This window comes from Drosophila sechellia, chromosome 2R, assembly GCF_004382195.2.
Source record: "Drosophila sechellia strain sech25 chromosome 2R, ASM438219v1, whole genome shotgun sequence".
NCBI lineage: Eukaryota > Metazoa > Arthropoda > Insecta > Diptera > Drosophilidae > Drosophila > Drosophila sechellia.
The window spans coordinates 8,438,789-8,465,857 of NC_045950.1; the positions used below are offsets into that span (position 1 = coordinate 8,438,789).

General features: G+C 43.0%; 3 protein-coding genes and 1 long non-coding RNA gene across 13 annotated transcripts; 2 read left to right on the top strand and 2 right to left on the bottom strand.

The window, feature by feature from the left end:
- Window positions 1-508: 508 nt before the first annotated feature.
- On the top strand, window positions 509-19,679 carry LOC6608797. 6 transcript variants are annotated; one of them, XM_032715989.1, is made up of 9 exons: window positions 11,888-11,914; window positions 13,901-14,072; window positions 15,907-16,068; window positions 16,993-17,120; window positions 17,227-17,470; window positions 17,534-17,648; window positions 17,718-17,859; window positions 17,928-18,001; window positions 18,177-19,679. In XM_032715989.1, the coding sequence occupies exons 1-9, from the start codon at window positions 11,903-11,905 to the stop codon at window positions 18,373-18,375; spliced, it is 1,248 nt and encodes a 415-aa protein (XP_032571880.1). In that variant the 5' UTR covers window positions 11,888-11,902; the 3' UTR covers window positions 18,376-19,679. The 6 variants fall into 6 exon arrangements, with proteins under 6 accessions (XP_032571881.1, XP_032571883.1, XP_032571880.1 ...); XM_002033480.2 differs by lacking the exon at window positions 11,888-11,914 and having other exon boundaries at window positions 13,098-14,072; window positions 15,907-16,332; XM_032715988.1 differs by lacking the exon at window positions 11,888-11,914 and having other exon boundaries at window positions 13,266-14,072.
- LOC6608799 (sodium-dependent nutrient amino acid transporter 1) lies at window positions 19,273-21,907 on the bottom strand. The gene is made up of 6 exons (XM_032715987.1): window positions 21,756-21,907; window positions 21,410-21,692; window positions 21,135-21,354; window positions 20,698-21,075; window positions 19,903-20,641; window positions 19,273-19,840 (listed from the first exon to the last, which is right to left on the bottom strand). Exons 1-6 carry the CDS (start codon window positions 21,879-21,881, stop codon window positions 19,697-19,699), a joined length of 1,890 nt encoding a protein of 629 aa, XP_032571878.1. The 5' UTR covers window positions 21,882-21,907; the 3' UTR covers window positions 19,273-19,696.
- Window positions 21,596-23,407, top strand: LOC116800528. The gene is made up of 2 exons (XR_004361456.1): window positions 21,596-21,687; window positions 21,778-23,407. It is a non-coding gene; the product is annotated as an uncharacterized LOC116800528 (long non-coding RNA).
- On the bottom strand, window positions 23,187-26,940 carry LOC6608800 (coiled-coil domain-containing protein 186). 5 transcript variants are annotated; one of them, XR_004361455.1, is made up of 11 exons: window positions 26,765-26,939; window positions 26,633-26,700; window positions 26,249-26,573; window positions 25,943-26,194; window positions 25,709-25,869; window positions 25,268-25,647; window positions 24,875-25,204; window positions 24,582-24,816; window positions 24,321-24,523; window positions 24,156-24,247; window positions 23,999-24,089 (listed from the first exon to the last, which is right to left on the bottom strand). XR_004361455.1 is itself a non-coding variant. In XM_032715984.1 (10 exons), the coding sequence occupies exons 1-10, from the start codon at window positions 26,796-26,798 to the stop codon at window positions 23,495-23,497; spliced, it is 2,553 nt and encodes an 850-aa protein (XP_032571875.1). In that variant the 5' UTR covers window positions 26,799-26,940; the 3' UTR covers window positions 23,187-23,494. The 5 variants fall into 5 exon arrangements, 4 of the variants coding, with proteins under 4 accessions (XP_032571875.1, XP_032571874.1, XP_032571876.1 ...); XM_032715984.1 differs by lacking the exon at window positions 24,156-24,247 and having other exon boundaries at window positions 23,187-24,089; window positions 24,612-24,816; window positions 26,765-26,940; XM_032715983.1 differs by lacking the exon at window positions 24,156-24,247 and having other exon boundaries at window positions 23,188-24,089.
- Window positions 26,941-27,069: the final 129 nt, after the last annotated feature.

The following is a 27,069-nucleotide window of genomic DNA, read 5'->3' on the forward strand; positions in this document are numbered from 1 at the left end:
ATACGCCTGCTAGGCCCTGGTATAATCATTCAACGATCTGGCAATACTACTCGCACATAATTTTGTGAATGAAAAAAGCTAGAACTAGTGAGCTTTACTCCATCAGGAAGTGGAAAGCTCGCTCAATGCAACCAGCGACATTGAAGATGCTCCCGCAGAGAGAAAGTAGAAGTCTGTGGTAGGAGAAGAGTGATGGGTTTTGGTTTTTGGGTTGCTTGTTTTGCCGAGAGGGCTCTTGTGGGCCGAGCACGAGGTCTGGCATATGCCGCGTTGAATCCAACGATTTTGTTTGTTTTGATTTCGCTGCGCTTTGTCGCGGCCTTTGTCGTTGTCGCTGCTGCTGTTTCCACTGCCACCGCCACCGCCACTGCCACTGCTACAGCTGCTGCTGCTGTGTCGTCGGCACTTTAGCATCGTGTTATTTTTATGCTTGCCCGCACGAGAAGCTGTCGCTTTCCTCCTGCCACTCGCCACATTTTCCACTTTTCCGCTCAGTCGACAACAGGACATCGAGCAGTGCAAGTCGCGTGGTCGCGCTTTTCCGATAACTCGCCTGTGGTTGTTGCTCGTGTGACTCTGATTCTGACTGCTGCTGCTGCAGTGGCACGTGAAGTTCTGTGTGGACTGCCTAAAGTTTCGATTCGTTGTCGTCGTCGTCGTCGTCGCCTGCGTGTCCTTGCCGCATCCTTAGCCTTGCTCACGGTCGCCCGCCCGAGAGCCAATTGAATGCACTAGCCGTGGTGTGCGGGGGTTAGGTAGGGGGAATAGAAGCCAGCATAACCCCGAGACATTTGCAATCCGTGCATTAGCATTAGCATAAAGGGCCTGCCTGGATATTGACGCACAATCGCCGGATAACGAGAGATGTCCTAAGCCCCGGAAAAGCAGCAAGCCAACAAACCAGCAGCCAAGGCTGCAGGTGCATCAGCGCCAGCAGCAGCGGAAGTGCCTGCCAGACGACAAAAAAGAAAATGCATTTAGTTTTCCAGTAGAGTGAAACGCAGCAGAGATGAGCGAACGGGGCAGCGGGGGAGCGGTGACGGGGGGGCGTCATGCTCGCGTTAGTCCAACGCCAGGACGCGGCAGCAAGATTGCGTATACGCCGTGTCCGCGCTCCGAACCGCCGCAGGATCTGGCGCTCGCCGTTCCGCCGCCGCCGCGCAACTGCCTGGCCATCCCGATGTCCTCACTGCAAACGGCCAATGGACCCGGCACAAAAGGTGAGTCTAGGTCCTTGGGTCACACGATTGGGACAATCTGCTTAACCCTCTAGCCACCAAGGTCGGATGTATTTCTATTCAGCCTTTGTTCAGCTTTCTATGTTATGAAACTTTAAAGAGTTGCACAACCCATGAAGTTTTCGTGGCGCCAGCGAAATGTTTCTGGTTTCAATTCAAGGAATTGATATAATATAGAAATAGAGTATTTGCTTTTTTAAGGTTGGTTATTAGAGTGTTAAGCCTATATTGGCTAATAACAAGTGCAGCGGCCTGGGAAAATATCTTATTCAAGCACTTGGCATTTGTGGGCTAATGAGCGTGTGGAGACACAATGTTGGCATGTAATTGTTGTAGTTGTTCCGCAGGTTTCTGAATTCAGAATTCAACAAGAGGACTGGCAATCGAAGCATTTGTCCCTGGCAATCAAAACGAATCATACTCGAATGATACTTATTTTCACCTTGGATGGTTCACCCTTCGCAACGATCGTCCCATTCCCTTGGATTCATTTTCCTTCTTCGCACAAATTTGCATGCCAGTCTTTTTTTTTTGCAGCTGGCGTTGGGCGGCACGTGACTTTGATTGTCATTTCATTGTCTTCGGCAATCATCAAAACGCAAACAGAAATTTTTCGATTTTAAAGAAGCGCTGGGAAAAACTGGCGGCGGAGCGGGGGAAATGGATGACAGAGGCCGACGCCGATGTCTGGCGCATCAAATCGATTGGCAATTTGTCAGCGCTGATTGCAAACAACGCGATACAGACGAAAGTTGAAAGCAAACTTGGGAATTTCTATTGCAGATCGCAGAATTAGATTTGCATGCAACCGAAATAGAATGCAACGAAGTTATGGGAAAACATTATACTTTGCGAAAAATACATTTCAGATTAAGTTTTCTAGTAATAGAAAATTAACAAACTTACTTATAAAACTGTATAAAAATTAGGCATTTTATCACATACCCAACATTTAACATAACATTTACTTTATACTTTATGCTCTTACAATCATTTTAACTGCCAAATAGTTAGCTTTAAACCAACAAGTTTTAGTTTTAGTTCCACTGCAGCTGACACGTGAAATACAATCAAAAATTTTGTGAATAATAAAAGTAGTTTGACTTGTATGCCCTGTAGCTGTGTGAGCGATTTAAGCGGTCTGAACACGTTGCTATTTATCTTGATAATGTGTGATAATGTAGTGACAGTAAATATCCCATTCCCATCGCTCACAATTAGGCGAGCTGCAGTTTTCAGAATTTGCAGCTGTCAACGCAGCCGTTCGTACATATTGCAAATAAAGCAATGCAAAGCCAAGAACAGAAACATCGGCGTACTGGAAAAGCAACGACAATGAAATCCGCCAACGGCACTGCAACTTAATTTAAAATTTATGGTCCCATCGCCCGGCAAGGAAAGCAGAGCACCCAGTTTGGCCCACAACTATAACAAAAACGGGCAGCGAGCAACTGCAGCAAACTGGAAAATTTTGTAAGCACACTTGCTCGTAATTATAATTATGCTCAAAGTGACCCACAAAGTACAAGACTTGAGACGAGCGATACATGGATACGGATACGTACATACATATAGATACGGATGCGGATGGATACATGTCGTTAATCTGACCCACTGAACGGGTCGGTGGCTGGAATTTAATAGGAGACCTCTCCTCTCAACCAGGATGGTTAATTAATATTTGCCCAGCCGGCTAGAAAAAGTCAATATGAACGTCCTTCTCCCGCAAAATAGGCAACAGCAACCGCTTCGCTCTCTCGACGGGCAACACTGCGTATGATTTATGCAGCGTTTTCCAGGAGCTGTTGCATATGCATGAGCAGCATTTGCGGAGCCGCAAAAAAATGCAGAAAAAATACATGTGGCGTTGGCAGCGAAATAGGAGTACAAATAGAACTGCATAACAATGCGAAATTGCGAAAAGCTAACAAAACAGTAAATTGAAAAGCCAACCAGAAGGAAAGAAATCCAGTGGACAACCAACTACCGAACGCAAATCCCCTTGAGCTATTTCAATATACGAATATCCATTTAAATGCCCACCTACCCGCCGTTCAGGGTATTTTCCGAGCCGAGAGCACGAGCAACAGTCATTGGAAGCCTGCCAAACGTGGGTGTGCGGTGGCCAAAAGGACGTGGACAGGAGCCACCTGGACAATGACAACGCTGATAAGTAGCTGGCGACATGGCAGACCACTTCATTTATCAAAATTTATGACTCTGCCAACATTCGCGTGGTAATTTGTGCAACTGTGTGCGGCTACTGCAGCTGTTTCTCTGGCCAACTCCCGCAGTTGATAACCCTTTTTATTCCTCTCGATTTCTTGGCCAAAAGCGTCTTAGCCTTGGACTTTTACAGCAGAGGTCAGGAGTTGAATTGAATCTTTTGGCAGCGATTGTCACTGACAAGCAAAAGACACGGCCCACAGCAGGGCTAAGGTCGAGCTCATTACAGCTGATTCCGGAGAAAAGGATATATGTGTATGTGTCCTAGATGTTTCTAGTATAAATACAGCTGGGCAGCCAAAGGCTGCTGTCATTCGTATTTGATGGCAAGCTGGATTAAATCTCAATGGGGGATAAATTGTGTTCGGTGGCCGGCAGCCAAATGCAAAGGGGATTTGGGGATCAGATAGAATAAGAGCAATCGTAAGCTCTTCCATGAATCAAATGTAAACTTAGCATAAGTTCAACAAGCAGGATGCTTGTGTTATAAAGATTTATTTGTGGTGCACTTAGCTATAAAGTACCCATTCAAAATAGTTGAAAATCAATTTATATGGCTTTCTTAAGTTAAAATGTTTTTAAATTGAACATTGACATAATTTGTAAACTTAAAGCTACCAAAAATGGCACAGTAAGATAGTTTAAAACTTGAAATTTTAGAGATTGTTTATCTCTGCTTTCAAAGATTAGTTTATGTGCAAAGCCATTAATATTTACCATTATATAAGTATATTTCTCTTCGTCGATGTCATGTTATATTAGGCACTTAAGTAGCTTAACCAACTCCTCTCGTTTTTCTCCTAAATCCACTTTGCAAACCTTATTCTTCACGCTCTGATTTATACGGAAAGCAAGAATCCCATAAAGGAGTATGCTGGATATTCTTTTGATATAAGTACGTTCATTCTAGCAATAAAAATCGTTAATGCATATGGCCCGGCATTTCGAGGAGCCCGGCTAAGGACTCCATAAAACCCTTTTTTAGCCATCCAGCCACCGAATGTCTGCATTTACGATGGCGGATTCCGGCGAGGACCCACTGCACCACACGCTCACGTGGAATTTATGGGCTGGCCACGCCCCCAATGGCTGCTCCTCTCAGTGGAAGAATGATGAAGGACGGAGCAAATGAAATGAATGCCAAGGAATGGTTCTCCTCCTGGCAGAAATTTACCTTCCTCCTTCCGTGTTCCATTTTCAATTGAAAGTCACGTAAATAAAGGTCGGACTTTGGGGTGCATAAAAAAACAGTGAATATCCTAGGTAAATAAATATGTAAGTAACAATAAATACATAGATGTATAAAATACTTCAAACAGCGGGAGAACTTAAACTTTAATAAAAACATGTATACAGATAGATTAGATATGGAAAAGGCACTGTTTAACTTAAGATTATAATAATTTTGTAGTTTTATAAACTAACTTACAAATACATTTTGTTCAGTGTAGGAACTAAGCTCTGCTCTTTGGCCCAAGATATTTTCCCTTTTACCGAGTAAGCCAAAAACTTACGGCCTTCAATGAGTTTTGAGCCAAGCCGGAAAATGTCTTGAAATTGTGTCATGCGAAAATAAGCCGAACAACTTTCTTAGTTGCCTGGGAAATTCCCTAAGCCAGGATCAGGCTTCCTTCCACCTCCCCCCTCACCATTGCTTCTAATTTAATTAATTATTTATGCTTTTCTCTACTCTACGGCATGCAAATGCAATATAGATGCAAGGCGAGCCGAAACCAAATTGAGTTTTCAAGTTGCATGGGCTAGCACAAGGATATACAGAAGGATATGTGTACACTAGTATACTGCAGGCATATTGGTGATGAATGCGAAGCTTTTAGGATGAAAAATCGCTGAGGGCGGTGCTCTGAAAAGCATTCCACTCTATTCTGCATCCCTAGTTTTCCGGAATTGGTGTCTCACAATTTGTTGGTTTTTCGCCAAAGTTTCGACATTCATCACTGTGCTGGTGATAAGCCATTCTAATGAGCCTGGCCAAGGACGAAGGACAGCGGTATTAGTTCGCCATCGAAAGGACAGAGTTCAGTTCTTGTGGGAATAATTGATTTGTTTCGGCCGTTAGGCGAGATTAATGGTCTTTTCAGTCAATCTCGAGCAAATAAATACTTCACCAGAAAGATTCATATTCATTTCAATAGCCCAAGAAATCGATAAAGGACATCGCTTGGAACCCCAATCATAACAATCAGAAACCACATCCATATCCTGCTCCACTTTCTCTACTTGCATCTAATTGCATTTTGCGGCTTTCCTGGTCACCAATTTGTTTGGCCAATAAAAAATTAGTCGCAAATTACTGCGGAAATTGACAAATTTGAAAAAACAAGCGCACAAATAATGGCCATAATTAGCAGTAGTTGGCCAACTGGAAAGAACCACACACAGTCCACAGTCAAGGCCATATTTTACATATAAAGTATGGCTTATAAGCAAAAAAATATGAAACGAGTGTGGGTAATAAAATTGATAGAAAAATTGGAGACTGAGAACGATTATTCAAATTAAGTTGGGTATATTTATTGATAGCTTTAATATGCAAATTATAAAATTGATACTTCACTATATCTTCCAATAATATTTTTATCAGTTTAAGTTCTTAAAACTTTCATTTATCTATCCACATTCATCAAAATGGTCTCTAACATTTTGAAAGATTTATTTTTTAACAGCAGGCTAAATTTAATTTAGCAGTAAATACATTTTTATAAGCCAGTGAATGATGGTTGTTGATTTATGGTGTCATCCACAACAGAGCATTTCGTTCAGCCGCCACCATTTTTGCATAATAAATTTCTCAATTTTTGATTTTGTATTGTTGGTAGGGGGGGCTGTAATTTTTCGTGGCCCAAAGGATGTGTAAACGGCAGCCACATAAATATCCATTCACTCCCTTGTTTTCAGGGCCTTTCTTTTGATTTCAGCGCTGCGTATGAATAATGACAGTAAAAATTAGTTTGGGATTTCATTTTGTCACACAACAATGAAAGGGACAGAGTGAAACGCGGCTGAGTGAGAAGTCTCAAAGTCTCATAGTCTCATATCAGCGATTATGGCCGAAAAAGGCTTTAGACCAAATGCTATTTTAAGGCTAATTTATGGTCTATTTTTGCAAGTACGTGAGGCCAAAAAGGTGACGGCTAAGGTGTCTGTGGTTCAGTTTCTCTTCAGAGTTCGCGTCGAAGTGCAGTATGTGTGAGAAGGCAGTGCAAAAAGCCTGGGAGATGAACAAATTCCAGCTAAATATGGACTTTGAGCCAACCGTTCTCGATTGCGAAAGGACGCATCCGAAGCGCAACAAATTGGCCAACCTGATGCACTGGCTCAAGAACCTCAACGAATGCCCGCCGGAGCCCCTGAAATGCGACTATATGAGTGAGTGGCACATTAACTGGGAAATATATTCGGTTTAACCCCTATTTGCCTCTAAGTGCAAACCGATTTCGTATAATTTGTGAAAATCGCATTTTGTGCATGCTCTTGGCCAATCTTGGCCAACGTTTGGGCATCGAGAATATAAAGTATAGTACATACTATGTTTATGGTCGACTGTTTGTTATGGAAGGTTATGGCCACTTGTGTCAGCATTCCCGCATAATGGTTGGGAATTATTTATACATCAGCATTTTGGCTCATGCCAGTGTGTAGAATGTATGCCACAATTGCCATGTGTGTCCGGCATAATTGCATATGCGAGCCACTTTATTGTGGCCAAATCCTATGCAAATGGCAAATATCCTGGCCTAATGATGGGAAAATTCGCCAAAGGAAGTGCGGCCAATGTAAATTAAGAATGATGTATGAGTGGTTTTTTGTTTTCATGGTATAGCAATTAGATTTTGCAGTCAGTGCTTCGAGTAATTGGTATTAGATTGGCAAAGAATATAATTTTTATTGGGATAATTAATTCAATTTACATATTTTTGGGAAATATAATTAATATTTATTTTATTTGAAGCTCATAAATTTAGACATTTACATTTCACCTTTGATTAGAGGATTAAATTTTTGTAAGAACTGATGGCTCATATTTTATTCCCTCTCTTTTAAAACGAACATTTTCAGATATATAACATAAGATATCTTTACCTTTTTGAGATATTTTCCATTGACATGCTGTTTAAAAGTATCTTTATCCGGTTGCGTGGCTTAAGTGCTTCCCAACAAACTGTGTGCATCTGTTGTACATTTATAACCATAAATAACTAATAGTACAAAACTTGTTTACTATAAAAGTTAGCCGCACGTTCAAATGGGGGAATAATCAGCAAGTGTCGCCATAAACTTCACTGCAGATGTTGCTCCTCCTCCGCCTCCTTCTTCTTCATCTTCTGCACACAGATATCGCCAGCACGCACACACTCGCACTCACACACACACAGACAAACCGGCAGGAAACCCACACATACACACACACACACACAGGCGCAGATGAACAAACAGTTTCCGGCCACAACATTTACGCGCATTTTCATTGCGATTTCGCTGCTGGTTTCGGCTGCCTCTTGGTATTTACACGTAATTTGCACAGCATTTTTCAATTTTATGTGCTCGGAAATGGTATGACGTCGTTATTTATGCTCTGCCTTTTGTGCAGGGCATTTCCCCCCTCCCCTTGCCCCTTGTACCACTTTGATGTTGGCCATAAAGTGACGAAAGCAGCTGCGAAAATTGAAACTGATGCAGGCAGAGGCAAAATGCTGACACAGATTTACTTGCAATTTGCCAGCCATTTTCCCGATGCTATTCCAAATTTTTTTTGTGGTGACTGGTGTTAATGGAATTTTAAATTCCATACGGTAAATGGGGCAAACTAAGCCGGCAGCTGACATCGGGGATACCCAGGGATTCGATTGGTATTTACTGCCTGATAGATGGGCACTAGTCCAGCGTCCCCATCCACCGTCAATAGCTCCTAGTTTCCCTGCCCATCAATCGGCTATCTGCAAACTGACGGACCCCTTATCAAAATCAAAACCGAAGCCAAAGTCTGTTTTTATCATTTATCTGGACTGACAGCTCGGACACATGATGGCTGGCTGTTCGGAGTGGAGTCGGAATTTTTGAAGAAGTTGTCATGTGATTGTTAGTCACAAAATAAATTGTGGAGGTTTTCAAGTGCTGGAGGTGTTTAGACACCTTCTTGACCTTAAAAAGCGACTGAAGGACGAGTGGGTCTGTAGATTGAAAGTTTTCTTCATACATACAGCACCCTTAAATAATATAGGGTATAATGATTATCGGTTGTTTAATTTAACAGCTCGTAAATAGATTATTATATGTACATATATGGACAGAAATATCTAATTTTCCATAAAGTGTAAAGAAAAAGTGGCATGCAATGCATAACATAAATCACATTCCTCTATTAATACGCCCATCCATCTGTACTAATGACCAGCACTTCGAGCACACCCCCTGACACCCAGTAAACATGGGTTGACGGAGTCATGTTGTGACTGTCATCGCTGGCAGATTTAATAACCAAACTAGCATTGTCTAAACGAATGTCATAAATTAGGCACAGCGCTTCCATTTCCATTTAAATGTGGGGTGAATCAGAAAGCCACGCCGTATAACTAACAATTAAGATAACATTTGCCTGGTTAAGCAAACTTAGCTCACTACTACAAACTAAATTAGAGTCGAAGTGCTGAGGGAATTTTCGTTTGGGGAAAATAGCTAGACACAATTACGTGCCAAGCACCAACTTCCTGGGGAAAATCAAGAACAGAACGGTGGAAGTTACGACCAGCTTAAACGCACTGCCAAATGAAACTAAAAGGCTGGGATATACATACATATATATAACAGCAAATTTATGCACACGTTAAGCAGCTCATAACGGGCAACTTAAAAGCCAACTAAAGATTCACAATGGGTGGAAAATGGAGACACTTTCACCCTGAAGGACCACTCAAGTGGGCCATGAAAACGGAATTCATTTAAATTTATGAAGCGTGGAAATTTATTTGGATCACAGGCTTAAGTACGTGCCACTAGGACGTCATGTTCGTTCCGCTCGCTATTTAATAAAACACTAAATAAAGTCCACTGAAATTATCTATGTGGTCATTAAAAACGACGCAAAACAAAACCCCAAATGATCCTTAAAAACGGGAGCAAATATATAGGTAAATACTATACGTTTTCATTGACCACAATGTTACAGCAGTAGATAAACCCCATTTCTCTGAGTGCACGATTGCGGTTTATACTGCATTTCTTTGGCTGATTAACTTTGTTTTTCCCCAGCACTTAGTGGCAAGTTGCGTGTTTGTTTGCCGCAGTCCAAAATGCAGTAATGTTGCATGCAGCCAGGAGAGAAGTGAAGGGAAGTGGAGGTTGGGGCTTAGACAGTTTTGGTCTGTGGCAGGGTCATCTCACATAGGCAGGCCCCACTGCATGACAACTACGGTGACCGGGGTCTTGGGAGCTGGGAAATGGGAAATGGAGGCGGCTTAGACACATGTAAATCACAGCGGCTCCCTCGAGCGCTCCTGCCAGTTAAAGCCACAAAAATGAAAGCCTTTCAAATACGGATGCACCTGGGCTGGGGATTTGGCCAGCTGCACAAGAAATACCAACCAAATTTATGGTTCACTTTGCTGTAGACATAAGTCTAAAACAAGATATAAATATTCAAGGATTATTTTCAAGGTCCAAGCTAAGCGTGGTAACAGAAGTGTCCAAAATATCCTTCAAATTAATTATAGTCATTCGGAAAATGTCAAAATCACTTTGCAGGGGCTTGTGGTAAACTTTGATTATATATCAAAGACCAAGTTGCCGGAAAATCAACTAAGTACCGTAAAGAATGGATATATACCCTATACAATTAGCAAGTTATGAGCGACCAATTAGGCTGAAGCCACAGGACGAGCAGCAAAAAGCAAATGACTTCCGGATGCCAAAGAAAAACTTTTCCCTGAGAGAAACTTTGAGGCAGTGTGGGAAATTCCGGGAAAAGGAACAACACATAATCAATAAAAAGTCGAGCGGAGCACAGAACACGCAGCACAAAAAAAAACACACCAATACAAAGAACTCAACGGTGAACAGGAGCCATGAAAGGTATAAAAAGAGAAACAAAAAGCTACAGAACACAAAGCTAGCCAATTATGGATGGGAACAATACATACCCCTTTCTAAATTAAATGACTTAGTAACTTAGTTGTATAAGTTTAAAGGGGTACCTCATTTTCTTCCTCTGCTTTAAGCCATACAACTACAATTTCAATTGTTAAATTCTCTTAAACTAACTTGCTTAAAACTAATATGCCCGCCAACTTCTGCATTTTAATGGGAAAGGCCATAGAAGTGAGCACTCAGTCTGTGGATTTTAATTTGTGGGCAGCTTTACGTTTTTGTTGCGTTTTTTTTTCCTGCTTCCGAAGCATTTTCGATTTCATTTTCACTTGTCATTAATTGGTCGAGCCGTGAGGACATAAAAGCGTATTCCCATACATGAAGTATATATATACAATGAAATAAATATTTGATTAATAAACAACAAAAAGCATAGCATACGAGCGTCCGTTGAAAGTCCGTCCCACACGGCGTATACGCAACAAGTGACGAACAGGAGCTTTTCGCAGTGCTGCGTTGTCTCTTGGCTGTAAAATTTCATAAGTTCATAAGAACAGAAAGTTAATGAAAAATTCTCGCCCAGCGAACGATGAGCGATCTGACATCGACAACAACGCCTTGTCAGCAGTCGCGTCGGCGGAAAAACGGAAAAGCGGAAAAGCTCTCCAAGTGCCAGTTGATTTCTTGTCGCGTCGCAGGCAAAACGTTTTCATATTTCGTATTTCGTATGGTTTTCATTTACCCTGCGGTTCACCGAAAAGAGCGTGTGTATATTGGAAAAGCATTAATGGGATAAGGTCTATCAATCGCTCTATTTACGAGATGGATGACTCATAAATAAGTGTCGCGCTTTAGGCAATCGAACGAGAAATTAAACTAATTAAAATATTACGCATACGCCCCGAGCAAATACAAATTCGCTACGAAACAAGAAAGGTGTCAGTGTGTCCTGTGTGCGTCCGTGTTAATCGCTTCTGGCCAACTGAAACCAGTCTAAACTGGTTGGTCAGTCGGCCAAGAGCCACGAATGTGGGCCAAATAAAAATGCAAAATATAAAGTCATATACATAAGATATATATCTTGATAAATGCCCATTTGGAGCAAAAACACAAGCGAGTGAAGTGTTTATCGTTTTAATACTATATATAAAGTGACAAAAATTCTGCAAATAACTGAGTGTAATTAAAAAGTGTAAAAGCAAAAGGCTAATTTTAGATACAGTGGCTTTTTTTAAGTTTATAGAAAAGCGATGAATAAGATATAACTTCAAATCAATATTGAACTAATTTACCATTTCAGCTTGTAGCTTGTTTATCTCTAAATAACCGGCCTCATGTATCTATATGTATGTATGGCTATACGCAGATCCTGCACGATACGCAATCATTCATGAAAATAATTGAGCACAGATATGTGCACACAAACACAATGCAGCTGTGGGGTTAAATTGTAGCCAAGGTCAAGGGCCGTTAATCCCATGACCTAGTGCACAAAAACACAAAGAAACCAAAAACACAGCACGCGCATTTTACCCCCCGAAATGAAAATCTAATTTTATAAATTTCGTAGCTCTACCTCTTGCTCGATTTGTATTTTGGCAAAAGCACAGAACGCAAAATTTGTGTGTCATTAGCTTGTTTATTTTTGGCCAGAAAATTCCGCACAATTTTCTTCTCGGCTGGGTTATCACCTCTCACACTTGTCTTGGCTTCTTGATTGTGATATGTGGCCCTCATTTAATGATGGACATTATTGGTGTAGCCGGGCTCGTAAAGCGAATTAATTATACTCATAGTTGGGCAAGCCACTTGAAAATGGTGTAAAATGTTTACGATCCCATTCTTTGTGGCTCATCGTTTGATTTTCGCTTGAGTTGATGGTTTACGCGATTGACTTGGTTAATGGATTTAGCTGGGGTATCATCATCATGGAGGAAATCGTCTGCCAATGCCCAAGTGGCTGCGAAACGAATTATGCCCAAGTAATGCCCTTTGGCAGTTTAACCAGCGGCACCACGGGGCGTATGAGCAATATTATGATTGGCTTGTTTATTTGCCTTGAACTTAATGGTCTAATCATTTGGCAAAGTGTTGACTAAGACTTTGTAAAGAGACTTCATTATTTTTTTATAATAAAAAATCCAATGCTGTAGTTATTATTATTATTCAATAAATGCAAGCTGCCATAGATTTTAATTAATTTTACGCTTAATTTTACTTTGCTGACTGTTCTGAAATTTCCGTTGAACTTTCCCTTTTTTAATGCTTCATTTAAGCCAGCAGGCTGTTTATAAATTGCCACAGCCCATTGTTGGCTAAGCACTTGTCAATTTCTGCCCGCCCACGCGTCCTGCCACGCCCCTACGCTGTTCCAGCGAACAGCTGTCTAAATTTATCGCACCAAGGCGATCAATAAGCGACCATAAAACTAATTGCGCCGTGTCTTGAACTAATTAAACTAGCACTAACACACAGTAGTAATTGCCGAGCATTTCGCATTTATTTCGCCTTTTTTGTTGTATTTTTTGCGCTTCTTACGTGTTGTAGGATAACTTGAGCCCAAGTTCGCGTATCCTGCAAGTGAGTTCGGTTCAGTTCGGTTGGGCTAAGTAATTTTGAGCCGGAAATTTCCGCTTGCCGTTGCCACTTACACACACACACACCCATGTAAGGGCACTTGTGTACGTTCACTTAGCTCCGAAAAGGACTTGCTGCCTTTTCGTTGGCCAAATGTACAAGTCAACGAACTCAAGTGGCTAAGTGCGAATTCGCGTGTGCGGGCCGAGTTAGAAAGCCAACACTATGGCGAGGTGGCTAAAATAAGGGGAAATAAATTGTTTAAAGATGGATAACATCGCAACTCACAACCTAATTATAATAGCAAAGAAAACTATAATTTACAATTAAATAAATAATATAGTCAGTACACAAATAAACTTTGATGACGAGCGCGGAAAGCAATAACAAATAATTAACTATCTCTTCATTCTGGCTGTGCGACCTTGGTAAATGCAAACAAATTGCTCGACCTCTAAAACAGAAATTAAATTTAATACTGCCCCAAATAAGTGGGCAAACAAAAACGGCGCTCGGCGAAAGTTATTCAAATGAAAATCAAGTAACGACAAATCAGATTACTTAGCGCGCAGGCACACGCACACAGACAAACACAACCCATCCCGAGTGGTCAGCAATTAGGAGAACCCACTGAAAACCACCAACAGCAGCACCACCAACCACCAACCAAACCACCCACCGAACATCATCAACAAGTTCACCCCACCAGACGCATTTGAGCCACCGAACTCACGATGAATTTAATGTTTCGCAAGAATTTCCGCGAGGGGGCCAGCAAAACGGGCGGCGGCGGCGGAAAGCTGCAGTCGAAGGCCAACAGGACGAAGCGCTCCCGGGACATGGGACTCGTCCAGCAGCCGGAGGAGATCCACTACAGGACCCATCTCTTCTTCTCGCCCAACCGACCCGGCTACGATGTGGGCGAAGGTAAATTGTCGTTTGCCTTGCAAAACGCAAGCACAGCAGCAGCAGCAATAGCAACAACAAAGCCATTGCAAGTACAGTAGACTATCGAAAGAGTGAACAGCTTATATTATCTATTACAAAATATGTGAAGATTCACAAATACATGAAGTAAGGAATAGTGCACAAGCTTATATACTGGTCAAATATATTTAAAAACAGATATTTATACATTGAAATTAAAAATAAATTAAGAACAAAACTTTTTTTGATTGTGTACAAACTATTTGTGCTATATTTCTATATTTCTTATTACATGAAAGCTTATTATCTTTCTAGTAAAATCGTGTTCTAAAATACACCAAAAAGGCTTAACCAGTTTTGTTCATGATATTTAATTTAGACGCCCTTGTTCACTCTTTCGATTCCTTAGTGTCTGCATTTAAACCTAGCATACCCATTTCAATCATTCACAAACATGGCTCACCTTCCGTCTCACTCCCTCCCCTGGCGGCCGACTCGCTCCGTCCCTGTCCCACCCGATTACTTTGGTCCTTTGTAGTCGCTTGAGCCTGGCCCTCAGTTACTTGTGCTCCATTAACCAGACATTTGCATTCCAGCCATTGCAGGGCATTCAATTGAAATGTTTTCATCAATTTTACAAACGGCCACCTGACAGGTGGGACCATTTATTATGGCCACCTAATTGGGGGTCAGTTTAGCAGGGTTCTTCGTTTATTATTTATAAAACGTGAGACTGAGTGTAAGCCTAATTGAATGGTGGGAAAAAGTGCCTTATTGAGTTTCATTTGATAGTACGGCAAACTTAACAGACTATTAAATAATCAATAAAAAAATATTTGTGATTTAGAAGTGATTATGTGATAACTTTTTATTTATAACAGATAAAGAGCTTTAAGATCCCAAAATTACCAATATAATATAAAGTTTCGATCATAGTAATAATAGATTTTTTTAACATTTAAATTGTTTTTTTTATTGGATTAGAAAATATAAAATATTAGAGAATTTTAATTGATTGGGAAAATGGAAACTAAATGGTGATTCATTTTGAATTCTATTTGTTGCTAAATATTCCATGCATTACTAACCGTGAGCAGGTGTTCATTTGTTAATGGAACTCAGTTTCCTTTCGTGATTTGTGCAACTTTGTGTGTGGTAGTGTGTGTGGAGAGGTGAGTGTGTTAGTGCCAGCAACAGCTAATCTTGCACTTTCCAGTTGGCTTGGCTTTGGGGCACAGAGCTCGCACAGAAAGAAGCAGAAGCAAGCGTATGTAAGTTACCATTTGATTTCGGCCCCTTAACAATATCTGCACACCCATCCCCCCATTTGGCAATGGCCTTGAATTTAGGCCAAAACTCAAGGTCTAAGGAGTTTTTTGGCAGCATCCGTTTTGGCAGCAGAGCCTGCTGAAACACACTGTTAACTAAATAAGCAAAAAAAAATCCTTTAATTTACGATCTTATCTCCGACCTTATTGTCACCAGTACAATATTTAAGAATTTCCTCTTATAAATAATTATAAAATAAACTATTCGAAGTGTAATATAAAATATGAAGCTTCCTTCATTTTATATGGGTATAAACGGAGTAACTTCAAATATTCCAAGAGTATCCTTTAAGCCGCTTTCGTCCCTTATCGAATTCTCAAATGTAACAAGGCCGTCATATCCAGCAACCGAAACACAGATTATGATTTAACCAAAAACACCCACATTCCCCCGCCCCGTTTTTCAGGTTTCCAGTTGTTCTGTTGTTCAGTGTTGTTTGCTGTGTGTGTGTTTTGTGTTCTTTGTGTGCATATAACATAAAGTATCGAGAGCCTCCAATTTTCAGAACGATGTAGCGCCCTGTCAGGCATCCCGAGCACCCCGCTCTCGAGCACCGCCCCCTCGCTGGCCCTGCCAGGCAACCTGCCCTACGAGCTGGACATGCCGCAGCCGCTGGTCGACCGCCGGCCATCCGTCTCCCTGATGCGCTGGAACAGCAGCGGACCGGGTACGGAGTGCAACAGCAACAGCAACGGCAACAGCGCCAGTAACAGTTTGATCCGCCTGCAGCAGCAGACGCAGCAGCAAATGCAGCAGCAAATGCAGCAGCAACTACAGCAGCAACTGCAGCAGCAGCTGCAGCAGCAAATGCAGCAGCAGCAGCAACATCTATTGGCAACAGCAACAGCAACAACACTGGGGTACGCTGATGCAACGGTGGCCACGGCAACAACAACATTGCTAGCGGCCGCAGCTGCAGCCACGCGGCAAGGTTTGAGTCCCCCCTGAAATCAATATATATTTGAGATCTGATCTGATGTGATCTCAACTATAGTTGTTGTTGTTGCTGCCCAAAACTCGATCAACACTAATGTCATTTTCCAGCCAGCTCACCCCGTAAACCATAAAGATAAAACACACTGACACACTCAAACAATACCCTATATGTTGCACCTCCTATCCAAAAAAAAACACCCTAATACCACCCAAAGTTTACCCAATTAACGTTTGTTGCACGTTTTACGTAGCTAACCCCACAGAGTTTCGATTTCCAAACCGGATGCTCTACAAATACTTCAATTCGTCTGTTGCAAGTTCTGTCTTGTTTATGTTTCCGTTTCCGGTTTCATTTCTTTTTTGTGTTTCCTGTTCTCTACATCTGATTGTTGGTGATTAACTAGTGAAAATACTGAAAGCTTCTGGGGAATCACATGCACCACAAAAAGAGCTTTGGTATCGACCTCCTCTAACTCCAGCTAATCGCCAATTAATCGCAGCCTAAACAAGGATCTTAAGGCAAAGCTTTGAATCGAACATCATAGGCTTGCCGAAAGCTGATACGTTTTTTAAATATTTTTATAACTAAATGGCTAACTGTTGTGCCACTGCATTTTCGACGGTCATTCTAATGGTATCTCACTGTACGTTACAGTGAACTTTGGTGGCGGCGCCAGCTCGGGAGTCACACGAGCGGAACCAATCTCATTGGCCACCCTGGATCGCGACTGCTTCATCATTCCCGTGCACAGTGTGGACCGATTCCTGCCAGCTGGCATTCCTGTGAGTATTTTAATTCTTATTAAAATATTATTTAAAAACCAAACCCCATTGTAAACTCAATAACGTATTAGAAAGATATTAAACATTTAATATATTCCTTTTTCAGCTGCCCGCCTTAAGTGCCGATGGTAAGGCCACAAGCCCTCTAAGTGTCCTGGAAGTCTCCGATCCGAAGCTGTGCATCCTAGTGCACTTGATGAGTCCCCTGGAGGCCATAGATCCGGTGATGGAGTCGCCACTAGCGCATCCGCTGCTCAAACAGCGCTCCATTGCCGCCGAATTGGTGACCGAAGTGCAGCAGGCCAATACGGCAGTGGGCGGAATGCTGCTGGCCAACATGGAGAAGAGCTGTGAGTGGAACGTAGAGGCAACCCGCATCTAGATACATCTCATATTGATTATAACTTTTCCAGCTGAGTTCCCCTTCATCTCGTACTACCTGATCAATACGCTGCAAACGGATCCTTCCAGCTTCTATGCTGGCCTGCGCGTCTCCTCGCTGTCCAAGTTTGAGCCAAAGGCCCTCAAGTGAGTGCTCCAATCAGGCCTGCGAATCGCCCATTAATTTGCCAATCTCGTTTCTCGATTCATTGCCAGATACACTGCCGCCCACACACTGGATCTGTACAGCGAGGTGGCTGCCATTTGCCGGCCGCCGTTGGTTTTGCCCTCCAACGAGGTGGGCAGCTTCAAGAAGTCGCAGACCGCGGCCACCGGCTACATTATTAGCGTGTTCAAGGTGGGATTGTAGTGGTAGTCCAAGCGGGATTGGGTTCCGTCATGAAAAATTCAATTTTAATTCCGCAGGTTTTCGAGGGCGACGATGGCGAACGATTCGAAAAGAACTGGCTCTACTGGACTGGAGCACGGATGTTGTACAGGTACACTTGACGGAATTGTGTGCCTATGAGATACATTTATAGAGTCCTTGCTTGCAACTACTGCAAATGCTGTAAAGCAATGATTTCTCCCTGTGTATCTCCCATCCATAAATGTTCTTTACACCAGTGCAGGTGGCTTTCATCCGAAGTCTAACTGCTGCTCCACTCATTCCAGGTACCTGCCACGTGCCGCGGGCTTGAGGCGCATCGCCCTGCACAAGAGCACCTCGCAGAAGGGCGACAAGATGTATCTGCTGGTTTGCGAGTGCGCCGAGCTGCTGAAGGACATCTCGCTGGCCGCCTTCCTGATTCCGGCGCTGCGGGCGCGGCTGTGCGGATACACCGGACTCTATCGACCAATACAGGCCTTCTAGTACAGAGCGCTGGAGTCGCGTATTTTTCTATCTGTATCTGTATATAGTGGATCTGGAGTATGGAGTAGTAGGCTATGGCTAAACCAATGCGAAACAAACACTGCAATATGAAGGAAACTGCACCTGTTACGTGATTCTAATTCGATATTAACTAGGCCTATACAAATTTTTCAACTCTCTCTAGCAAAAGTCGGCGAAATCAGCGCTGCGAAATTGCAGGGGTTCGATGTGCTGGTGAACCCTCGATTAGGCATCTAACTTAAGTAGTAGACAATATACTCAAGGTAACTTCATATCGTGTGCTAGATTTTTCTATAAATCATATAGAGGCCAGCCCAATTAATAGGACCATATCTAGTGTGAGTTGGTAGCGAAGAACTTCCATTTTAGCCACAACAAATAGAGATTCAGTGGGAACTATATATGTATACCGATATATCATAGTAGTAAATCACATATTTGAACGCTGAATTTTGCGCTGAAATGTAGGCTATGAAATCTGCAAACCAAAAGTCAATTCTTAGCATTAAAAACCTAAAAGATTGTCAAGCTGGGGAATGAATTTAATTGAAAGGGTTTCATCAGAGGGATGGGGGATATAGCTAACTTTGCCCAAATCTAACAGAAATCTGCCAAAGATATAAGCAAATCTAAACTCAATTTGAATCAAACAATTGTTTAAAATTGCATATTTTATATATCTAAGCAAATGATTAAACCAAATACGATTTTCAATCAAAAAAAATTGACTAATTGTTGCTTGGCTACAGCTTGCCACTTACACTTTAGGACTTATGCCGTACATAATGCCATACATTTATAACAATTGTAAATAGTTTGATGAACTTTTAAGGCACTTGCTCCGAATACACAAAAACGCCAGATTCCTGGCCTATACATATTTGAGAACTATATAATTTTGCACAATAACAACAGAATCAAAAAGTGCTGTGATAATTAAACTAAAGCAGAGCAGAGCCGCCAATGCAAAGAAAATAAAATGAAAAACCAATGAATAGGGATAATCCCAGCCATAGAACATAATTTCACCCAGTCAAAGACAATATCATTTAGCTACCATTGAATATTCACTGGTCTGTGGCTTTTCTTTTTCGAAAACAAATCCAATTATTTAGATAACCTAAAAACAGATAACTCTCAATGCTTATACTAAGCCTAAAGCCTAAGAATATATTAATTACCAAATGTTCGTAATTTTTTGTCACATCTTAAGCTGCAAGCTTGAAGCAAACAAACGTTTGGCGCGTTTAGCATTAATAATAAAGCGTAACTCTAAAATACAATAGAGTGAGTATAATCTTTAACCAAAGATATTGTCGAACAAGTATCCGCCACGTGGACTCTTAAAGTCCGCCTCGCGTTTTCGATGGAGTATGTAGGCCTCGAACTTCTGCGTCTGCAATGGACCCCAATTGGCAGTGGGTTGCATGGCCATTCGAAATTTCTGTTGGACATTAGATACAGGTGGTATTTATATTTTCAAAGATATATAACCCATTTACTCACACTGCCAAAAGTCTTTCCTGGCTGCTGGTAAATCGTGACCAAAGCCCAGAAGGGCAGCTGCAGCACACCCAGTCCCCAGATAATCCAGCCAGCCATATAGTAGACCGGAGGATACTGAACCCCCCTGTACGACAGAGGTTCGTAGCTGAAGAGCATGTAGACGAGGACCAGGAACATCAGACCAGGTGCCACAATGGCCCAGCAGATGCGCCAGTAGAAGCTGGTCTTCAGATTCAGCATGAACTCAATGTCGCTGCAGATGCGCTTCACGCCGTAAATCCAGCCCACTGCCAACAGCTCTGCAATGGCCAAGACCAGGGCTATAAAAGTGCAGCCATAAAAGTCGACGAGATTCAGTACGAACTGTCCGCCCGGAGTCATGTACACCAGACCACATAGGAATCCAATTATCGAAGCACCCACGGCCAGCAGCCAGTGCGGCAAATGGGTGAATCGATCCTTCACCACATTCACCACCGCCGAGGCCATTCCAATATTCGATCCTATGCCCAGGACCAGGAGCATGAAGAAGAACAGCACGGCGAACAGTTGGGGCAGGTACTTGAACTTGGCAATGGCCTCGGGATAGGAGATGAACGCTAGACCAGCTCCACCCTTGACCACCTGCGAAATATCCTTGGTTTTGGTCTCAAAGGCCAGGTTGCCCAGAATTCCAAAGATGATGCAACCAGCCAGAATGGATGTAAGAGAATCTATGGTGGTGATTATTATCACATCTCTGGAAAGGAGTGGCACATGAAAGTGATATGAAACTAAAGAGGTTACTGAACTTACTTGAGCACATTCTTGTTGAAATCATTGAAGGAGGCGTACATGACCAGCGTTCCGAAGCAGATGGCCAGCGAGAAGAACATCTGGGTGATGGCCGCGTACCACACGTGCGGATTGAGCAGCTGTGACCACTGGGGTTTCAGGAAGTACACAATTCCCTGCCAGGCACCAGGTAAAGTGACCGCCCGAATGAGGAGTACGACCATGATCACATAGGGAAACAGGGCCAGGAAATAGGAAGCTTTCCCAGAACTGCGAATGCCCTTTGACAAAATAGTGCCGATGATCACCCAAGTGGCCAGGAGACACAAAACCAGATCCCAACTGGGAGTACCCAGGCCATTATCGTCCAGCGATTCGGGCTCCCTCAGAACCGTTTGCCTGTATACATGGTAGGTTAACTAGGGATTCTACATTCTGAAACGATCATCCACACTCACGTGAAAAACAGCTCGGCGGAGGAAACTCCCTGCACAATGGATGAGTCATTGGCAGCTGTGGCTCCCGTGGCCACGCAACTTTTGCCCCATTCCACCAGGCAATATGTCCAGGGCAGGACCTCACTGAAACTGGCCACCAAATACCTGATGGTCAAGGCCATAATGCAGGCGTAGTAGGTGGTGGCCAAGGCGGTGGAATACACCTGACCATAGGCAATTCCTAAACGAAAGAAAGAAATTGCAACCATGTCGGGAATGAATTCCATCCAACTCACCCCTCATTATAGGTGCCATATCGAAGGCCCTGATGCAACCACGGCTCGAGAACTGACCAATGATGACCTCCAGATAGTAAACCGGTCTGCCAATCAGCAGGAGCACAATCACGTAGGGTATGAGAAAGGCGCCACCGCCATTCTCCAGAGCAATGAACGGAAATCGCCAGACATTGCCAAGGCCAACGGATAGGGCGATGCAGGAGAAGAGGAATTCCACTCCCCTGCTCCACTGATCTCGCTGGCCGGATGACTCCGATTCCGCCTCACAATTTATGGTAAGCTATTAAGACGCAGGATCTGTTATGCGAGTCCCTATGGCCCAAGGATCCCCCAGTATATTCACCTCTTCTCCTTCCGCGCTGTAGATCACACTGCTGATGCCATCATTTGAACCTGGATGTCCTTCACTCGATCCTTGGTCTCCCTTCATGTTTCGCCGGAGCTTCTGGTATTCTGCAGCATCATCCATTTTTTAGGTTTACAACTAATTTGAGGTACAAGGCAACAAATGAAATGCAGGCAGCAGACAACACAAAAGCTCAAATGCATCCAGATGGAACGCCGCAAGACACAAGACGGCCTGGAACACAATAGCTCAGTTTATATAGATCAGTGGATCAGTATAACAAGTTCATGGTTACGTGGACTCCATGACGCTCTATTCTTAAGGGCTCGTCAGCGAATCACGCGATTAAGCTTTTTCCAGTTCGCCAAAAACTAGTTGGTCAACAAAGTTAGGCTAATGTCAAGCTTTGACAACAAGTGACTTTCGTTAATTCGTTAGTTTATGAATTTGTTTACTCTGAATTTTATAGCTCTAGATCGTTTAGCTGGCCCGAAAATAGAAACTCGAACTTAATCCCTATTTATGATGACGGTCATTGACAGAAATTTGCATAAATTTATATATCTAGTCATCGATTTAACGCCAGGCCTCTCTTTTTTGCTTAATTTGTTGTTCAAATATTCTTAAGTATCATACCCAGCTGGTTATTAATCCACTTCCATACAAATCACAAATCTGTTTGCACAAATTAATTATACCTATCTCAGAACGTAATTTATGAGTCTTGCTGCAGTTGACTGATAGGCAAAATTGCAATCATCGAGAGTTCAATGCGATTACAAATCACAGCACTTGACATGTCTTCTAGGTTCTGCATCTCTGGAACCAAGGTATGTCCAAATATCTGTGGAATCCGAAGAATCGCCAGAAGAATCTCTTATCTGAACGCATGCCTGTCGACTGCAAAGTGTTAGGAGCCAAATGTACACAGGGTTCGTGAACTCGATTCAAATCTAACAGTCAGACGAAAAATGTTTACTCAAGCTCTTGAGAAGATTTGGGTGCTTCACATGTGGTCGGTCTGCCGTCTTATCACAATTGGCCGGGATCAAGTAACAAATAAAGTCAAAGTTTGTGGGACCCAATTTCATTATTTTATTCTTTTTATCTCACTCGAAAACGCACTATTTGATCTGCAACCAGCACCACACATTCATTACACTTATGAGTACCTTCTCTGGAACACACACAATCTGGACTTCTAGAAAGCCCAACCGTTCTTAACGAGCTGCTTGATGCGACTAACCGACATGTAACAGATAATCTACTAGGAAACCTACGGAATCCACGCAGCGGCAAAAACTGAGTTTGAAAATCGGAGAGTATGCTTTCACGATTTTTATAACAAAAAAGCATGCATACTTCCTGAATAGCCAGTATTTTTAAATATTTAAATGCAAAAGACCACGCATGTTTCAATATTTATATTTATAAATGTATCTGCAACTTCGACCCTGCCCTAAAAATCCAAATCATCTCAATTAACTGCGCCAGTTTCAGATTCCTAAACCAATCGAAGCTAGTCGATTGATCAAGCCGCCGCCCTAAACGAGACTTAACCAGATTTCTGCCATTACTTTTTACATATGGGTACAAAAAACAATGCCATTTAGCCAACGGTTACAATAAATTTGGTTTGTTCATCTTAAGAATTTCCATGCTGAACGTTCTTCTTTGGGATGTGTTGGGTTTGGGTTGGGATTGGGTTGGGTTTTCCTGTAGTTCAAATTGGATCTTTAGCGCTGGCTTTTTCGTAATCGCAGAGGAGGCTTAGGTGGCAGGGAATTTGCGACATTTTGGGGACGAGCAGGATCTGTAGGACGGGTATTTGGATGTTGCAGTTGATAGCGCGAGTGCAGTAAATGACGGAGCGAATTAAGCTGTCCAACGGGGGATGGTTCTATGTGGTAAAATAGCTGATGCTGCAGCGGCTCAAAGATGCGTGGTTGGGGCATATTGGCGTCTTGCAGGGTGGGCTCCTGCAGACTGGCGTCCTGCAGATTGGCGTCTTGCAGATTGGCGTCCTGCAGATTGCCGTCTTGCAGATTGGCGTCCTGCAGATTGGCGTCTTGCATATTGGCGTCTTGCAGATTGGTGTCTTGCAGGTTGGGCTCCTGCTGTTTGGCGTCTTGCAGGTTGGGCTCCTGCTGTTTGGCGTCTTGCAGATTGGCGTCTTGCAAATTGGCGTCCTGCAGATTGGGCTCTTGCAGAAACTTGAAGGAAGAGTCCACACGCTGACGGTGGCCACAGCTCCTAATGGCTTCGCCAGCCGGCACAACTTCAAAAAAATTTTGACCAATATTGCAAACTATTAGTTTGGCATAATCACGGCTAGAAGCATTTAATCATTTTATTTGTCTTTCCAAGCAAAAAGTTCGCTGCATTGCTATCACTTACTCAAATATTTTGGAAACTGGTCCAGTTGAAATTGGTACTTCAATTGACTTTAACCTCATTCCACGGTATATGGCCCGAATGCAATTGAAAATCTACCAGGGGATTTGTGTAAAGTATAGCAAGCTGGCGAACTTCTACTCAAACTCGTATGGTTATTGAACTTACATTGTGTTCTTAAGATTAATGATTTCCTCCTCCATCGTGGCATTCCGCTCGTCCTGATTGGCTCGCAACAATGATACCCGTGAATTCTGCTCCTTTAGCAACTTGATGATATGCTCCTGCCTCCTAACTTCAATTTGTTTGTGCGTGAGGGTCCCGTAGAGATTCTGGAACTCCTCCTCCTTCGACATCAGCTGGTTGTTTACCTGCAGGAGGAATAAGGATAAGCATAAGCGAGGCTAGCCAATTCCTTTTTCGGCGGACCTGATTGATAAGAGTGTCTTTCTCGCTAACTTGATAGTACATTTGGTCTAGCTTGGTGCTGCTATCCTGGCCATTCTTCTGCAGTGTCGCTATCAATTCGCTGCGAGCGCGCAGCAACTTCTGATCGATCACCGATTGCTCTCGCATCTTGGACACTTCCTTGCGCAGCTGCACTTCGAGCTTGGATTGCATATCCAGTTTGGCATTGGTAACATTTAGGGTCTCCTTTAGATCGCTGGTTAACCAAGCAAGAGATAAGTTAATCAAGATACTGTTAACCACAAGCGGGTTACCTTATCTGCTGTAGAGCCTCCTTATAGTGGTTACCCAGTTCTTCAAGGTCGGCATGCTGCTTTATGGTATTTTCCACCTGTTTGTTCATGACCTTCTTGTGCTGCTCGAGTCCTTGCAGCTGCAGTTTCAAATCGGCAATGATCAAATCCTTCTCTTTCACGCCCGCGTCCATGGCATCCGGACGCTTCTGCAGATGGACGATGAGCTCACGGGCCTCCTTCAGTTCGCCTTCCAGGTAGTCGATCTGTTTCAGGTTCTTATCGACGGAATTTCGGGCCCGCTCCAGACCCATGTCCGCTGATTCGAGACGCTGAACCATTTGCGCTTTTCTAGAAACGATACAAGGAAAGATCTGTAAGAATCTTGAGTGCCGAGATGACCAGTTAACTTACACAGCCATGAGCCTGGCTACCTCGGAGCGCAGTACCTCGATGGTGGAATCCTCTGTCAACAGCTTGGAATTGTTCTCGGCCAATCGAATGGACTGATCATTGAGCATATCCTCGCTTCGTCGCAGGCTCTTTCTCAGCTCCACAATGATCTGATCTCGACTGGCCAGCTCCTGTTTCAGCTTGGCGTCGAGATCAGCTCGCAACTGGTTGATCTGTTCAGTGTGCTCCTTCTGGGCGTCAAAGTAACGAACCTCCATGGCCTGCTTCTGGGATCGCAGCTCTCCTATCTCGCGGTAAAGACTTTTGTTGGGTGATTCGTGTTTGGAGCCTGCACCGCACAACTGCTCGATCTCCTCGACGAGCAAAGTCATTTTTTCTTCCTGGAGACATAATAAAATAGTTTCACATTGCTAGTGCATCAGAGGTTCCACAAAAACTTACCACTAGCTTAGACAACTTTGATTGAGTTTCCTCACGCTTTTCGCTAGCCTCGAGATCATTTTGAGCCCTCTGAATTCTTGGTATATGGTCGTAAACCAACATAACCCCCTGCTCTACAATCGCACGACACCTGGTTTTCAAGTCATTTATACTTTCAGAGGCTAGAAAATAAATGTATGCAATTAAAAGTGATACAAATTCATTCAATTGAAGATGTAAAACCAAAAGACTTACGAATAATCTTGGGCAATCGAAGTAGATCATCTTGGTGGACCACGAGCTTGCATTCATCGTTTACAGTCATACCCACAAACTTGAAGACCCCTTGATTCCGGAGATCTGAACCCATTGAACGGATCTTGTGCATAAACTCGGACTGCAAGTTCTCCAGTTTTTTCTTCTGCGTTTCAAAGACCCGCATCCGGTTCAACTCCAGCACACGGAGATGCGACCCCTTTTCAGTCTTCTTTCCGATTTGATTAGGTTCTGTGGACAGCATAATCAGAAGTGGACTACGTTTTAGGGATTCGCGATACCCACCGACTGGCGTCGTGTGGACACGGGTCCTTGCTGGAACCACGTTCCGCTTGGGGGGATTGAACTCATCGATATCAGTTTTCCGATCGGGCTCAACAACATTATGCTCGGGCTCGACCCGTCGATTGGGCAACGAATACGTACTGATACACGGGCGCATATTCGGCGAAGAAGTAAGCCGCTCCAGAGAAGTTTTTCGCAAATGGATAGACGACGGACTCGCTCCACGCCTAGTTGGAATGCGACTGAGCCTACTTATGTTTGGGCTCTCGTCGCAGTTGTCGACGGGAGGAGTAGAGAAGACACCACCACATGGAGAAGTGCGAGCCTGTGAAGGATGTAAAGCATTCATGCCTTGGAAAACCTCTTTTCTGTCCTCTCACTCACCCATGTAGCTTTGGTTGGGGCTGGCTTTTCCACCTTTCCACCTGACCTCAGCCAGAAAGCTTTGTTACCTAACGAGTATAACGCTCATTTGAAGCCCCCCATTCGTATAGCGAGTAAGGTACAGGTACTTACCACGAACAGAAGGCGGCGTCACGCTGGAACTCATAGCTAAAGTTTCGGAAGTCAACGCTGTTTTGTAAACGATTTTTATGATCAAAATGAGGAAAAAAAACAGTATTAGAAAATTTGTTTCTAAATATTTCCAGTTGAACTACGTCTAGTGTAAATGGTACAAAAATGCTTTCTGACTAATCCAAACGATGTGATCCGTGAAACTAACATGAATTAAAACTCAGAGCACACTTGATCTAAATTTTGTTTTCGAAAGGTCAGTTCCAATGTACCCGGTGTTTTTGGGGTCTGTTTGTTTAGAATGA

Bases quoted from the DNA above. Each gene is read 5' to 3' on its own strand.
- LOC6608797 (XM_002033480.2), top strand. From the start codon at position 13,880: ATGAATTTAATGTTTCGCAAGAATTTCCGCGAGGGGGCCAGCAAAACG. The intron at 17,860-17,927 runs GTGGGATTGTAG...TTAATTCCGCAG, and splicing joins ACATTATTAGCGTGTTCAAG to GTTTTCGAGGGCGACGATGG. The intron at 18,002-18,176 runs GTACACTTGACG...CACTCATTCCAG, and splicing joins GGAGCACGGATGTTGTACAG to GTACCTGCCACGTGCCGCGG.
- LOC6608799 (XM_032715987.1), bottom strand. From the start codon at position 21,881: ATGGATGATGCTGCAGAATACCAGAAGCTCCGGCGAAACATGAAGGGA. The intron at 20,642-20,697 runs GTAAGTTCAGTA...ACTCCTTTCCAG, and splicing joins TTCAACAAGAATGTGCTCAA to AGATGTGATAATAATCACCA. The intron at 19,841-19,902 runs GTGAGTAAATGG...AATGTCCAACAG, and splicing joins CAGGAAAGACTTTTGGCAGT to AAATTTCGAATGGCCATGCA.
- LOC6608800 (XM_032715983.1), bottom strand. From the start codon at position 26,798: ATGAGTTCCAGCGTGACGCCGCCTTCTGTTCGTG. The intron at 26,701-26,764 runs GTAAGTACCTGT...TATACTCGTTAG, and splicing joins GACGCCGCCTTCTGTTCGTG to GTAACAAAGCTTTCTGGCTG. The intron at 26,574-26,632 runs GTGAGTGAGAGG...CATCCTTCACAG, and splicing joins CCCCAACCAAAGCTACATGG to GCTCGCACTTCTCCATGTGG.